This window comes from Sciurus vulgaris (assembly GCF_902686455.1).
Source record: "Sciurus vulgaris genome assembly, chromosome: 3".
NCBI lineage: Eukaryota > Metazoa > Chordata > Mammalia > Rodentia > Sciuridae > Sciurus > Sciurus vulgaris.
Genome location: NC_136463.1, coordinates 5,773,188 through 5,789,407, shown reverse-complemented (window position 1 = coordinate 5,789,407; position 16,220 = coordinate 5,773,188). Strand labels below are relative to the sequence as shown.

Genomic DNA, 16,220 nt, shown 5'->3' with positions numbered 1-16,220 from the left:
ATGCTTCTGCCAGCTGGTCTGTACAGCACACTCCCCAGCTGCCTGAGAGCAGAGCCCTGTCATGGAGTGGGGATGTCATCCCTACCATCTCTAGCTGGCAATCTAGGCCACACAGGCAGGGGCAGGCAGGCAGGAGCAGCTCTCACCAGCTGGGTCCACTTCCTGGTCTCCGTGAACTCACCTGGCAGGTTTGAGTCAAAGGCCTGGGGAAGACTTTTGACCATACAAAAGAAAAGAAACCCAAGAATCCACCTGTCCCTAGTAGTGTCCAAAGTAAGGGATTCTAAAGAACAACAACAATGAGGTCAGCAACAACAAAGAGCCAGAATCCACTGAGGGTTTGTACACTCCCAGGTGCTGTCTAAGCATTTCAATGCAGAAAAATTCATTTAATCATCACAATACTTTAATGCCATCGATGCCATTATTATCCCCATTTAGAGGTGAGGAAGTTGATCCTCAGTGGCACTAGATGTTTAAGCTCAACCAGCTGGAAAGTGACTGAGCTAGCCTCTGGGTCCAGTCTGTCTGGCTCCAGAGCCCCTGCTCACCACACCCAGGGCTCTGGAGGTCTCCTGGATGCAGCACAGATAAGGTTCTTATTATCCTCCATCAACCAACCCCACTGCCCAAACACCCACACCCAAACCCTGTTTCAAAACGTCCTTCATGTGAGTTGGCGGAACCCAGCAGGGAGGAGCTGGTGTGGGGCTTGGCCAGGTGTCAGATGAGCAGCCCAGGGGTGGTGGCGGGGCAGGGAACCCTGTATTTTTCACTCCCATTTTTCACTGCTGGTTGGAGGGTCCTGGGAGAACCTGGTTGGGAAGCAGACCAGGGCTTGCCTGATTCCTCTGGAAGCAAGGTTTCATCGGCATCAAGAGTGGCCCTCCTGAAGAGTGGCTGAGGCCAAGACTATGCTAGAAAAGCCACCAGTTCCCCCCCAGCTGCTGAGAGTTAGGCGCCACGAACAGCCAGGGCACACACAGGTGACTGGTGGTCTACTTGCACCTTCCTGTTCCATGCCAGGCAGTACAAAGTGCTTAGTCCAAATATGAGGCTGGCCCTGCCTGCAGAAAACTTGCTCCTCCTGGCTCCCCAGCAAACTGGCAAACACTGAGTCCCCCAAGCACTGCTGGGTCAAAAGCCACGCAGGTGTCCAGCCCACTCAGGTAAACGAAGCTGCTCTAGCCCAACCCTGAGACACACAGATCCTAGCATGGGGTGTTCCTAGGGAAGGTGGGCTTGGAGAGCAGGCAACTACACCCTCATTGCAGGAAACATAAACACAAAGATGCTTCAGACCTGGGCTGCCTGAAGACGGCTACACATAAGGTGCAGCCAGCCACCAGGTTGCCTCAGGCCTCGAGAACGTCTGACTGACTGGCCACCACCTGTCACTGTTCCATGCCACACTGACCAAGACACCAGCAGTGCTTGCCAGGGCCACTGCACAGCTGCCTGGGCAGTCTCCAGAGTGATCTTGCCAACCTCCTCAAGCCACCCTGCCATGGCCTCTGCTCCACCAGTGTCTGCTCTCAGTTCCTCAGAAGGGTTGCGCTCTATACCGAAGATCTGTGCACTTCGTTGTGGACATGTTATTCCTCATTACACACTATAATTAACCTACTGAGGCAAGACTCTGGTTAGCAAAATTTGGCAGAGCACAGAATACGGTTTTATCCTAAATACGTTTGCTCAGTTATTAACATTTAAAAAAAAATTTTTTTAGATGTTGAAGGACCTTTATTTTATCATTTATTTATTTGTGGTGCTGGGAATTGAACTCAGTGCCTCACACATGCTATGCAAGCACTCTACCACTAAGCCACAACTCCAGCCCCCAGTTATTAACATTTTAAAGCAATCTACAATAAAAATCTTTGTTATGGCACAAATGAGGAACACAAATGGTAATACAAATGTCAGATCACAACTGAGGACAAATTAATTTCATCCTTAAAAAGTTTCCTTGTCTCTCCTTGTGCCTGCTCCATGCCATGCAACACTGAGCCTAGCTCTGTCTCTCCAGTCTTCATGTCTCAACTCACACATGGCTTGCTCACAGTAGACCCCTCAGCTCCCAGGCCAGGCTGAGCAACCCGAGCTGCCAGCATCCCCTGCCCTCCTCATCAGCTCATTCTCTCTTCACGGCAACTGCAACAGCATTATTACACACTTGTGGACAGCAGTTAGTTGAAAAAGTTCATGCAACTTTCATGTGAACACACATACATTCTCTGCACATTGAGAAAGTCCACACATTTCCTGGCTGATCCTTCTGGGATTGGGCCAGATTCTTTTCTCCAAGTTGGGCTTGCTGACCGGAGTCCTTGTGGTATCTGTTTTGTAGTTTTGATTTAATTAGAATAGAACAAGACGGGCTGGGGATGTAGCTCAGTGGTAAAGCACTTGCTTAGTCTGCACAAGGCCGTGTGTTCCAGCCCTAACACTGCGCGTGTGCAGAGTCTGGAGCAGAACAAGCACCTAGACATTTGCAAAGGAATCTGAGTGTGAAAGTTCACTGCATTTTTTAAATGTTCACATTTGGCTATCGCGTCTGCATATTTTTTGACAGGAATATCATCTGAGTGATTCTAGGGGGTCACATAGGTATTTGTAGAAACAACTTTTTCTCTACTTACTCTGAGGTACAACATAGTGTCTCAGAGCTTAGAGTGTACAGCTAGGTCTCAACTACGACTTAAGTTACTTACTAGCTATATGACCTTGAGTAAGTTATTAAACCTTTCTGTGCCTGTTTCCCATCTACAACATTGGAATTTTAGTTAGGTGTGGTGTGGCACACACCTGAAATCCTAGTTATTAAGGAGGTTGGGGCAGGAAAATGGCAAGTTTTATGCCATCGTGGGCAAGAATCTGTCCCAAAATAAAAAATAAAAAAGGGCTGGGGAAGCTCAGAGGTAAAATGTCCCTGAGTTCAATCTCTAGCATCACACACACACACACACACACACACACACAAATACGAATGAAATTTTTAAAAAACTGGAATGTCAGCTATCATTGTTGCTTCATTTGCTTATGTTACATTCAATTATGTAATTATGACAAGTACAACTGCCACAAACCGGTCTGGGGACAAACAACTGACTCTTGATAAGACCCTGACTTGACTGGTAGAGCAGAAGTACCAGGGTGTGCCAGAGACCAGCCTGCTGGCTGAGTGCTCCACGTGCCAGGGACATGAGTCAGCAAGTTCTCCACAAGGAAATGCAAAGGGCCAGGCAGGCCAGGGTCCACCCAGCTCAGGACAGTTAAGAAGGCTTTACTGAACTAGTTCATCTGCCAGGAACCTGGCTACACCTGGGACAGTCCCATAGGAAGGTCTAAAACACAGTACCCTGGCATCTCAGAGGCTGATGTGCAGGGCCTGGGCATTTCTAAAAGCTCCCAGGGATTGTCACAAGCAGGGTTGAGGGCCTGTGGGCTGGAAGATAAGCCCTCAGAAGCCAGACCCACTCCTCTTGTCTCGGTGGCTGGCATAGCTCCTGGCCACAGCAGGCACGCCCATGCTAATTTTTAAAGTAGGCAGTGGTGGCCCAGCTTCCAGGCTTCCTTCCTTCTTCCTAGCTTCCCGATCCCACCAGTGGATAGCAATAAGCCACTCAGCAGCCCAGGCCCCGCCTGAATGGCAACAGGCACCAGCAAGAAGTGAGGCCTCCGCAGTGGCTGATCTCCCAGACTCCGTCCAGGAGCTGCAATTAATCATTCACCACGCTCCTGGAAGTGAGGCCTGGGTGGCAGTCCCAGCCCCAGGGCCCTGGGCAGGTGCTCTCTGTTGACAGGTCATCTAGACCGAGCCGAGACCCCACTCTACACAGGTAAGATGGGTGGTGGCTGGGGGCTCTTCCCCCACCCCACAAGTCTGACTGCTCTCAGGGAAGACTGTGCCCGGAGCACCCCACAGTGACATCACAAAAGGGCAGGATGCGGCTGAGGGGAGTGTGAAAGGCAGAAAGGGAGTGGTGGTTGCCAGGCAACCAGCCCTAGCCCACCGCTGTTTGCTCTGGTGGCAGCAATGCAGGTCTGGTCAGGGCGGCTTGTCGATACTAACGCCTTTCCCCCAAAAAAGTCGCTTCCTTAAGTCAGGGTGCAGCTCTGGTCATCTGGCAGTCTCTTCAGTGAGGGCCCCCCAGAGCGTGGGGCCTTAAGGACAACCTTGATTTGCCCTCGTAGGACACAGGACAGTTAGCAGCAGCAGGTAATGACTCCTTCCTTTCTCCCCTCTATTCCCTTCAACAGAGAGCTCCTTCCTTTCTCCCTTCAGAGAGCTCACAGCTCTCTGATACTGGCTCCATTTCCAAAACACATTTAGATTTCCTGTTTTCAGGGACCTCCAGGGATGTTTACTGAGGCCTAAGCCACTCCTTGGCTCCTGTACTTTTTTTTTTTTTTTTTTTTTTTGAGACAGAGTCTTACTCTGTTGGCCAGGTTGGCCTCCAACTGGTGGGTTCAAGTGATCCTCCTGCCTCAGCCTCCTGAGCTGGAACTATAGGAGGATACCACAGCACATGGTTGGGCTCCTACACTGTTCTTCTGAAAATGCCTCCCAGATGTTTAGCAACTAGGGCAGGAAAAATAGGGAGGGTGCATAGCAGTGCTTTTTAGTTCTGAGCTGAATAGGCCTCTGGATAGAAGGAACATCCTGGGTCACACCAGAACTATTCAGAAGAGAACTGAAGGCTCCAGGAGCAACCTCTGGGAAGAAGCAGGGCCCTCTCTACAGAGGGGGAGACTCCATTTGTTGCTTGCTGGAGACTTGAGCTTAAGGACTCCCCATTCCTTCAGTGTCACTAGCCACAGAGATGACCAGCTCTTCCCTGCAGTTGCTACTTAGTGTCAAGGTTGGGGAGTGGAGAGTAGCACCTGAGGCAGGAGGACGTGGAGGGTCCTGAACTCAGAGTCTGTCTCTTCTTTTCCAGGTTTATATGGACCAAACGGCAATCCAGAAGAACATCTGGCATGATGAGTTTTGGGAGAACCCCTGGGAGCTGGGGGGCCTGATAGTGATTGGCTTATTTATCTCCACAGTCCTGTTTTTCTTCATGTTTGCTGTTGTATTTGGTTTAATCCCTCCACTGGAGAAGACAGAATATGAAGAGGACTGATATGACTTCCTGGGGACCAAGAAGGCAGCAGGAGAGGTGGGCTCACCTACTTCTCCCGTACCAGACTCAGGGCCCAGTCTTTTTTTTTCTCACCAGGAAAAAAAAAATCTAGTCAAACACGGGGTCTGGTTTAGGGTTGGTCAGGTAGCAGGATGGGGAGGCTGGCCTGATACTGATCATGCAGAGGTCCTCTCCTCTGCCCTCAGGTGAGAGAAGCAATGGATAAGAAGGTTCCCCAATAGATTCCCGGACCAGGCAGCAACTCTGCAAGTCCTTGAAGAGGACACACAAAAAACAAATGAAGTAAAAAATTCCTTTTCAAATCTGCTAACATGTGAGAGTTCATTTTCTATCTAGATGTGGTCACCAGAAACAGCTAGCAAATTCTTACCAGGACCTGCAAGTCTCCGTGTGGTCTGGCCCTGCCTGTCCCACCAGCTTTCTGACACATGCCCCAAGGTTTGTGGCATAACTCTCAGACCGTGAATATGCCCTGTTCTCTCATGCCACAGGGCCTTTGCACATGTTACTCCCTTAAACTGGCATGTGCCTCCTCACCACTTCACTGCTTAGCCTAGCTAGTGCTTCCTCATCCTTCAGGTCTCAGTCTAAAACTACTTCCTCAGGTAAATTTCCCCTGACCCTCTGGACTGGGGTACAGAAACCTGCTGTACACTATCAAAACACCATGTATCTTTTTTTTTCAGAACCCTTTTAACAGGAATTGTACATTTTTGTTGTTTTATTTGTTCTGTGGTAGTGGGTACCATAGGGCCGTGGACATGCTGGGCAAGACTCTACTACTGAGCAACAGCCTAGGCCTTTTTTATTTTATTTGGAGACAGGATCTTACTAAGGTTCCCAGGCTGGCCTTGAACTTTTGATCCTCCTGCCTCAGCCACACACGTAGTTGGGATCGTGGGTGTACGCCACTGTATCTGGCAGGAATTACCATTTATCTGACAAATGCCTGTCTTTCCCATGGAACCAAGCACTACAGAAGTGGGGGGACCTCTTTTTGTCACTATTTTATTCCCATGGCAGCATGCGTGGCAGAGCTGGCATCAAGCTGTATGTGCTGGCTGAAGATGCGCGGAATGAGCGCATGAGTGGTAACAGTAGGATGCTGGGCTACCGGGCTCCCCAGCCCAGAGAGACAGGGGACGATCAGCTCAGGCCTAAACACGGAGCTCCTGTAGCTTGAGGTGCCAAGGCCACGAGGCCAGAGGTGGCTTCGAGCCTAAGGACCGCTCCACACCACTAAAACACAAGGGGCCCTGTCGTGAACGATGCTTTCCCATGGCTGCAGCCCAGAGAGGACACACAGAGACGAGAGGGACACCGCTGTGTGCCCCAACCTGGCCTCACTCCCACCTGTCCTGAGGGTCTTTTCTGTTGGTCCCAGCCCTCCCACCTAGTGGCACTCACAGGGCCCACTTCGACATGCCCCAACCTCCACCACAGCTTTCTTTTAGAAATGTACTGATCTTAGCAAACCCACCGTGCTGGTCTGCCTTCTCACTGCCAGGTGCCCATCCTGAGGGAGTGCTGGCAGGAAAAGCTGCCTCGCCTTGACCTCAAACCAGAACTACTCTTAGAAAAGCAGCAAACAGATGATGGGAAAGGGGCTTCTTCTTCATGTTCTGCCCCACTTGACAATAAAGAAACATTTCCATTCCTTTAAAGAGCAGTGGTCATACAGACATGCCAGAGGGTCTATTCCAGCCTGGAGTCCTGGAGTCCAGAACCCTCACACCCAGAAAACCAGCTATGATCATGAGGCTGTGCACGGGGCAGGGGGGCTTTCAGCAGGACTCTTTGGGCCCATGGATGCCTGGGCTCCTACCCTAACTGGTTCACCGACATACTAAGAAATTCCAAATCCTTGAAATGAGAAGAAATAAAAGCAGAGGCTCCAAAGGGGATCTGCTCCAACTGCCTGGCAGGTTCTAGCCCCAGAGCCTCACACAAGAACTAGCCGGGGAGCTTCCCAGCAGAGGGGACTCTAACAATTAGCAATACTTGGTCCTTTTATTCCTCACCAGAAATAAGAGGTCTGCTTAAGGGGGCCAAGAAGGCTGAATTTAGCAATCCCCAAACCAGGGCCTGAAAAGTGTTCTGGTGGCAATGGCCATAGGCAAGGGTGGGCCTGGCACTGCAGCCTACCACTTTTGCAGGGTGTGGTCCTGCCACAGAGATCAAATGAGTAGTGGCCGTGTCCAGAAGGAAAGAGCTTAGTCCAGGAGCCACCAACTCATGTGAGGAGGACAGAGATAGGTATCTAAACACAGGGCCCAAGTAAGTGTCTCCCTGGTTTTCAGAGGACAGCCCAAAACATCTGTTCCACACTGCATACTCAGAACCCTGCTTCAAGACTAGTCGTGGGGGCGCATACTGGCCCTGCCCCCTGGCAGGTGCGGGTGACCTGTCTCCCAGCGCGTCTGGCCACATATCAGCAAACTACAGTAACACAGCCACATCAATGTTATAGCAGCTCAATTCACAATAGCTAGATGGTGGAACCAACCTAGATGCCTTTCAACAGATGAATGGATAAAGAAACTCTGGTATATATACACAATGGAATACTATTCAGCCATAAAGAATAATATTATTATGGCATTTGCAAAAAATGGATGGAATTGGAGAATATCATGTTAAGTGAAATAAGCCAAGCCCAAAAAACCAAAGGCCGAATGTTTTCCCTGATAAGTGGAGGATGACATATAATGGGGGGGGGGGGGGGGGGGTGAGAGAATAATGGGGGAACTTTAGAATATGTAGAAGAAAATGAGAGGGGGGGGGTATGAAAAATGGTGGAATGAGACAGATATCATTGCCCTGTGTACATGAATGATTACATGAATGGTATGAATCTACATCATGTACAACCATAGAAATGAAATGATGTACCCCATTTGTGTACAATGAATCAAAATGCAGTCTGTAAAAAACTAAAAGCTAAATAAAAAAAAAAAAAAAAGACTAGTCATGGGGCTGGGGACATAGCTCAGTGGTAGAACACATGCTTAGTATGCACGAGGCCTTGGGTTTCATCCCCAGCACTGTGAAAACAAGCAAGCAAGCAAAAACAAAGACTCTATGCTTAAAAAAACCAAGAGATGGCAGAGGTATATCAAATGAGCACACCATTGACAATTACGAGGCACAAATTAAGTGGCTTCTGTCTACCTTGAGCTTTATGATTGTGACCTCTCCAAAACTTGGTTTATTCGTCTGTGAGGTCTGAAGTAATCATATCTACTCTCCTCCTGGGATTGTCCATGAGATCAAAAGAATTTGAGAGCTCTTTAGACCAAAGTATGCAGAGTCCTCTGGGGTGTCCCTCACAGGGGGCACTAATGACTACATATGCCCAGCCACAATCTGTCACTAAGTAGCTATGAGACTCCTTCCATGATCCCACCCCATTCCCACAGATGAAGACAAACCAGACAAGTGGGTTCCACATGGGCTGGTTGGTTATTAGAAAGACCGATTTCTCCAAAGCATCTCCCAGCCCAAGAGATAAGAGAGTCACATGCTCCTGTTTGGGACCTAGATAAGAATGGATACTTGGAGTGAAGTAAAAGACCCAGCTCAGTGGCATGTGATGACCATAATGCCAATGGCTCAGAGCTGGTCACATTGCTCAGAACTGAGTCGCACATGCTGGTCATCCCAGAAGGGAGTAGAGTGGGAAGGTGGATCACCACCTAAAATGCTGAACAAATCCTCACACTGCCAGAGTGGCTAGGGCCTCCAGGAGGGAAGAGGAAGAGTCCTGGGGAAGAGTCCACACTGCCCAATACAATAATCTTTGTCCCTTGGTGGACAAAAGGCTATTTTATGTTGGTTGGTCAAATAATGGGTGCTGGGGGAGGAAATGATCTGACATTTTACTATACAACCAAAATAAGTCACTTACCCCAATTCTTCACAGAAAGTCACCAGGGCCTCAAAAGCCAAAAGGGTGGCTTTATCAGAGGCTTTGTTCCCTCTCTTTTCCTGGAGAGAGAAAATGATCACTAAGTAAGTTATAGTCAGAATACCTTGTCACTACAAAAATTAATGAGAGAGAACACTATTAAAGGACAATAATAAGCCAGGTGCAGTGGTGCACGCCTGTAATACCAGCAGCTCGGGAGGTTGAGACAGGAGGATCGTGAGTTCAAGGCCAGCCTCAGCAAAAGTGAGGTGCTAATAAGCAACTCAGTGAGACCCTGTCTCTAAATAAAATACAAAATAGGGCTGGGGATGTGGCTCAGTGGTTGAGTGTCCCTGAGTTCCATCCCCATTAACTCCCTCCCCCAAAAAAGGACATAATAAAGTCATTTACTAAACAGTATCCCCAAACTATGTATACATCAGAATCCCCAGGCTAACGAATCAAACTTTCTGAGAAAGGAGCCTTTATGTTTGGAAATATTTTATACTTCCAAAGAGCTCCTCAGGTGATTCTCAGGCAAAGGGCCCCTGGACTGTCAGGTGGGAAACACTACGATATGATCTGACTTCATAATAATAAATATATGTATGAGCTTTGAGTCCTTACGTGGTGTGAAATTACCTGCTAATGTATATATGGAGCATATACAAAAAAAGGTTAACAGTCGTTATTTTTAAGTGATGGGTATGCTCCACTGGCCTTTTTAGTACATAGCTATTCACCAAAAATTTCCTTTTAGAAAACTATCAAAAGAAATATATAAAAGTGAAGAAAATATGACATGATACCTGAGATGTTATCTACTGATTTACTATTTTTAGGTGACCACTCCCCCTGATATAGATGAATGCATATACTTCCTCCACCTGCAATCTCTCAATGTGTTTAAGTTGCAATTTCTTATCAAATTGATATTTTCCTCATAACTCTGTCAACACTGTTTCAAGCTAAACCTTGGAACTGCACTTCCCATGATCATGTTTTCTTTTTTATAACTGTTTCCTCTGAAATAGTTGCTTTGTTTGTTCCATTTGCCAAGATTTCAGGGTGTCACTAATTCACCTTCAGACGTTTTGACATAATGAAGAATTCATCTGAATTGAAGCCAGACATGCAGGTTCCACTTTTGATTTTTGAAAACTCCCTTCCTGGAACCTTCCATCCCCAGTTCAATCTGGATGATTTTTTGTAGGCCTGTGGGTCCAGCTGTCTTTCTGACTTCCACTGAATTGCCCCTTTGTCTTGCTCCTCAGTCACATCTTCCTCTCCAAGTTTATACCTCTTTTATGGTAGAAAGCATCCTCCATTAGCCAGAGACATAACACAGAGGAAATTTGTTGAAACCCTGCATCTGAAAATATCTTTATCACACCTTCATGCTTAATGGTTAACTAGGTAGAAAATTCTAGGTTGGAAACTTGTTTGTTTAGAATCTTTTTTGGGGGGGTCGGGTACTGGGGATTGAACCCAGTGGTGCTTTACCACTGAGCAATGTCACTGAGATAAATATAAAAAAATTTTATATTTTAATTTTGAGACAGAACCTCACTAAGTTGAGGCTAGGTTTAAACTTGAGATCCTCCTGCCTCAGCCTCCCAAGTCACTGGGATTACAGGAATGTGCCACCACGTGTGCCAGGCATTTGTTTAGAATTTGAAGACTCTGCTTCACAGTTATCTTGCTTCTAGAGTTCTAGCTGAGAAACCAGATGCTCTTCTGGTTCTCAGTTCATCATATATCATCTGTGTTCTCTCTCTAGAAGTTTCTAGATCTTCTCTTTCTCTCAAATGATCTAAAATATTTCAATGAGTCCAGCATGGGTTCCCAAAATTCACTGTGTAAGTTTCAAATAAATACCTTGTAGGCAATTATCCTAGCAAACTCTTTACCTTGTCTAATGTGAATTTCAGAGACGAGTTAATCATGCTCCCTTAGTTCAGGGAAAACCATCATTCTTGGTCCACAGAAGGCTCCATCCTAATCCCTACTTACATTCACCTTCTCTCCCCATTCCTTCTTTCATCCATTCATTTACTATGTTCCCAACACTGATCTAGGCATTACGGATACAGAAAGCGAAAGGTCTCACTCTCATGGAGTCTGCATTTCAGAAAAGTAGACAGAGCATAGCAAATGTATGAGTAGCAATAAACATGATTTTTTAAAAAGCAAGACAGGAGCTTTCCTCAGCCTCAGCTGTGCTTTGCATTACCTCATGGGAAGCATGTACCATGATCTTTGCTCATTCCCTATGGATCGACATTCATCTTATTTCTCGTTTTCTGTGGTCAAGAACAATTCTGCCTCACAGGCTCTAGAACATGTGAGTTTATGCACTGGCACTTATATTTCATGGACTCTGATCCCAGAAATAGGATATCTGGGTCAAAGTGTACCTGTATTTTAAAGTGTTACAGGGAGGTAGGGGTGCAGATCAGTGACAGAACACTTGCGTCCCATGTGCAAGGTCCTAGGCTCTGTCCCAGTACTGCAAAAAAAAAAAAAAAAAAAAAAAAAAAAAAGAAAGAAAAAGGAAAAAATAGTGTGATGATAGAACTTGCTAGATTACTTTCCTCAAAATGACTGTAACTCTTTGCTTTTCTCTTGGCAGAGCATGAGTCCTCTTTCCTACACAGCCCCACTAGCAACCGGTGCTAGAGCTCATTCACATGTCAAATCATTTAATTTGCATTTATTTGATTGCTATTAATTTGAGCATCTTTTCTTAAACAGCTATATATTTTTTAAAGTATTTGTTTAGTTATCAATGGATCTTTTATTGTATTTATTTATATGTGGTGCTGAGTATCAAACTCAGGGCCTCACACATGCCAGGCAAGTGCTCCACCACTGAGCCACAACTCCAGCCCCTGAGCATCTTTTGAAATGTCATTTGGGTGAGTTTTTCTGGGAACACTTTTTTCATATTCTTTGCTTTACGTATTCTTTGTTTTTTTTTTCTTGTCAATTGGCAAAAGCTCTCTGTTCTCAACCTTAACCTTTTACTTGTCTCTACACAGAAATATTTTTCCCAGATCTACTGTTTACCTATTGACTTTGTTTATGGTATTTTTGCCATATATATTTTTCATAGGTTTAGAATTTATAGAAATTGAAAACTTTTTAATATTTTTATTTAAGTTTTTAATATATTACAAGCTTGCAATTTCTATTACAAAATTATCTCCAGGCTGGATGTGGTAGTACATGCCTATAATCTCAGTGACTTGGGAGGCTGAGGCAGGAGGATCACAAGTTTGAAGGCAGCCTCAGCAATTTGTGATATCTCAGCATTTTAGCGAGACCCTGTCTCAAAATAAAAATAAAAAAGGACTGGGGATAGAGCTCACTGGTAGAGCATTCCTGGGTTCAATCCCCAGTACTCCCCGCTATACACATACACACACACACACACACAATAACTCCAGCCCTAGATCCTACACCAAACTAAATTTTCTTGTAAATTTTTTTTTTTTCTTTTTTAAAACGGGTTCTTACTCTGTTGCCCAGGCTGGCCTCAAACTCCTGAGCTCACGCAATCCTTCTGTCTCAGCCTCCTGAGTAGCTGGGACCACAGGCTCGCATGACCATATCCAACCCTCACATTCTTAACAACAGTTGATTATAAATATGTTTTACATTTCTGCCAATCTGGTAAGTATAAAAGGATAGCTTGTTTTTTAATTTGCACGTCTCTGATTTCTAAGTGAGTCTGAACATCTCTGTACATTTATTAAATAATCTGGTTTCTTCTTACATGAAATGCCCGTTTGTGCTTCTTGCTAAGGAGCTGGTGCCTTTTCTTATTTACCTTTTCTTATTTACCTTTTCTTATTAGGAGTTCCCTCAACAACCCACCTATTATATATACTGCAAGTATCTTCCCCAATAGAGGCTCATTGTTTCACTTAATTTATGGTGTTCCCCGGGGGCTGGGGTTGTGGCTCAGTAGTACAGCACTTGCCTGGCATGCATGAAGCACTGGGTTCGATCCCTAGCACCATATAAAAAAACTAAATAAAGTTATAAAAAAATTTTATGGTGTTCCCCATTATACAGAAAGTTTTAGCTTGAATTTCCTCAAATACATCAAGTCCTCCTTTATGGTTTCTGTTTCAAAAATCTTGAGATACTCTGCCCTTCTTCAGGAAAATGAAATATTTCACCTTCTAATTTTTTAGTTTTTTAGATCTTGAACCCACCTGTAATTCATATGTATATATTATCAGGTAGGGACCTAATTTGGTGGGTCGGGGGGCAGGGGAAAGGCACTATTCAACAGTTCCCCCTTTCCCTGTTGACTTATAATGCTACCTAGCATATACTAGATTCTATTACATGTTTGGTTCTGTTTCTAGGTTTTCTACAAAGAATGCCTAACCATTAAAAAATAAAAAATGGCTAAAAGCAAAAATAAGAGACACGGATCAATGGGAAAATGCTTACATAACAATGCTCACTAAAACAAGGGCTGGACTGATCTCGACTATGTAAAATAGCATATACCCAAAAGACAGTGTTCAGGTAATTTAAATTTTTTTTCTTTTTATTTTTTTGGTATTGGGGATTGAACTTTAGGGGGGCTTAACCACTGAGCCTAACTTATTTAGAGACAGGGTCTTGCTGAGTTGCTCTGGGCCTTGCTATGTTGTTGAGGCTGGCTTTGAACTCACAATCCTCCTACCTAGTCTCCTAAGCTGCTGGGACTACAGGTGTGCACCACCACACCGCCATTGCGCCCAGCGATAATTTAAATGTTTATAAAAAATAAGTCCAAACTAGCTTGTTGCCAGCTGCCTGCCCACCATACACACCATTTCGACCTTGCTACATTTTGGCCAGGAGCATGCTGTCCAGCTTACAGAAGCTCCAGCTAGACTTGGACATAAGATTGTATAAAATTAGAGTGGTGGTTTCAGTTAGAAAAGGCTTCTGTAGCCCACAATTTACCTGCAGTTTTGCAATTTCCTTCTTGATCAGAAAGCTAACTTGGTCCCGGTCATTCCTAGAGTAATAGAGACGGCACCAAGAAGGCTTCCCATCCCTGCCAGCCCGGCCAGACTCCTGGTAGTACCCAGCCATTGACTTGGCAATATTCCAGTGGGCGACAAACCTGTAGGATCCAAAAGGACAAGTCGCATGAGAGGTGGAAGAGCTGAGTCCCCATAGAGGAGGGATACTGTGTCAGCAGAGTAGGGGTCTATCCACAGTGGCCAGACACAGGGAAGTGAACACAAGGAGGCAAAGGAAAGATCCCAGAGTAAGCTGGTTGAGATGCCTGCGGCCCATTAGCCAATTTCTCTACCATGAAGCAACCCAGCTTAAAGGCAGGAGTTAAGGGGGTAATTCCAACAAATATGGGGAATCCAAGAAAACTCACAGCCAGAGGCCCAGTGGAATAAATACCAATCTTAAAATAAGATTAGGCTCTGACATTTATGAGCTATATAACCATGACTAAGTCCTTTATAACTTTTTTGAAGCAAAGAACTAGGCAATCCACCTTGAGTCAGGCTCCAACCAGGAAGGTAAGGCAAGAACCAGAGCTCACCTGACATTGGCTTTGTCCACTCCCATTCCAAAACTGATGGTTGCAACAATTACAGGGACCTTCTCCTCCATCCACTCATTTTGTACCTGTGTTCTATCAGAAGCCTTCAACCCTGCAAAGGTGGGGAAGGTGGGGAAGAGGAACTCACATTTCCCATGGGTTTATCTTGGGTTTTACATTGCTGGGCACTCTGTACCCACCCCGAGTCCCTCACTCCCAGCTATATGACCTTGGGCCAGGCACTTAGCCCACGGAGCCTCAGCTAATAAAGACCTTAGCCCACGGGTATATGTGAATGCACAGAGCATTCAATAAATGTTAGATGAGACTCAAACTGTTGTCCACTGACTTTCAAAGTCTGTGCTCCTTTGACCTGTTTTTTTTTTTTTTTTTTTTTTTTTTTGTGGTGCTGGGGATTGAACCCAGGGCCTTGCGCTTGACAGGCAAGCACTCTATCAACTGAGCTACATCCCCAGCCCTGACCTGGTTTTTTATACCTGGACTTATAAAAACACAACCCCTGCTGCTGGGTGGGCACAGGATAAGAAAAATAATAGAGAGTCACAACTCTCATTTTAGACCACATTCACATCTAGACTCCTTTTAGTGGAATCAAGTGAATTTTAGCTCTGCATGGATCTCTGGAAAAAGAAAATGGACTTGATTATCCAGGATCCATAGGAACAAAAGACACACTAAGAGGAGGCCTCCTTGAATGGAGAAGACCACATACACACAGCCTAGGCATCTCTTACCTGCGTGGTAAGCCTTAGCGTTCACACCCCTGCTGCTGAGCTCTATGGCCAGCTGTTCACAAGCCTCTCTAGTCCTGCAGTAGACAATGCCACAGCCAGACAACAACTGAATGGGAGACAGGAAGAAAAGAAGTGTGGGAAGAAAAGAATCAGCCCTCTATGGCACAGTCTGCTTCAGAAGCTCTGCGTTTTCTCTTGTTAACTTCAGTCTCCTGAGAAGGCAGGACAGCCAACAGAACTCTGCTGCTTCATAAGAAGCAGAACCAAAGCAGCCTAAAGTCCAACCTCTATAATTCCTCTCCCTCCTCCTCAAAACCCTGTATAGGTCGGCAAAGGTTTCACACAGAGGGAGCACTTACTTGCTTTCCACAGATGGACCCAGGACAAAGGAACTCCAGTGAGGAGGACAATGCCAGGTAACGAAAGTGACAATTCCTTTTGTGCACAAGTTTGGTTTTTGCAGTCCTGGGGACTGAACCCAGGGGTACTCTACCACTGAGTTATGGCTCCAATCCTTTTTTAAAATTTTATTTTGAGCCAGGCATAATGGTGCATGCCTATAATCCCAGAGACTTGGGAGGTTGAGACAGAAGGATCACAAGTTCAAAGCCAGTCTCAGCAACTTTGAGACCCCAAGAGACTTAATGTGACCCTGTCTCAAAATAAAAAATAAAAAGGGCTGAGGATGGGGCTGGGGAGATAGTTCAGCTGGTAGAGCGCTTGCCTATCAAGCACAAAGCCCCAGGTTCAATCCCCAGTAGCACAAAAAAAAAGGGGGGGACTGAGGATGTAGTTTAGTAGTAAAGTGCCCCTAAGTTCAATTCCTGCCCCCCACC

The 16,220-nt window shown here is 45.8% G+C and overlaps 1 protein-coding gene across 2 annotated transcripts in view; it reads right to left on the bottom strand.

The window, feature by feature from the left end:
* RECQL5 (RecQ like helicase 5) overlaps positions 1–16,220 on the bottom strand; it is a 34,393-nt gene that overhangs the window by 14,405 nt on the left and 3,768 nt on the right. For both annotated transcript variants that reach the window (XM_079134231.1, XM_079134232.1), the window contains exons 4-7: positions 15,385–15,490; positions 14,630–14,741; positions 14,029–14,191; positions 9,058–9,137 (exon numbers count right to left, since the gene is read on the bottom strand). In XM_079134231.1, coding sequence (XP_078990357.1) covers positions 9,058–9,137; positions 14,029–14,191; positions 14,630–14,741; positions 15,385–15,490 — 461 coding nt within the window. The remainder of the gene's footprint in view (positions 1–9,057; positions 9,138–14,028; positions 14,192–14,629; positions 14,742–15,384; positions 15,491–16,220) is intronic.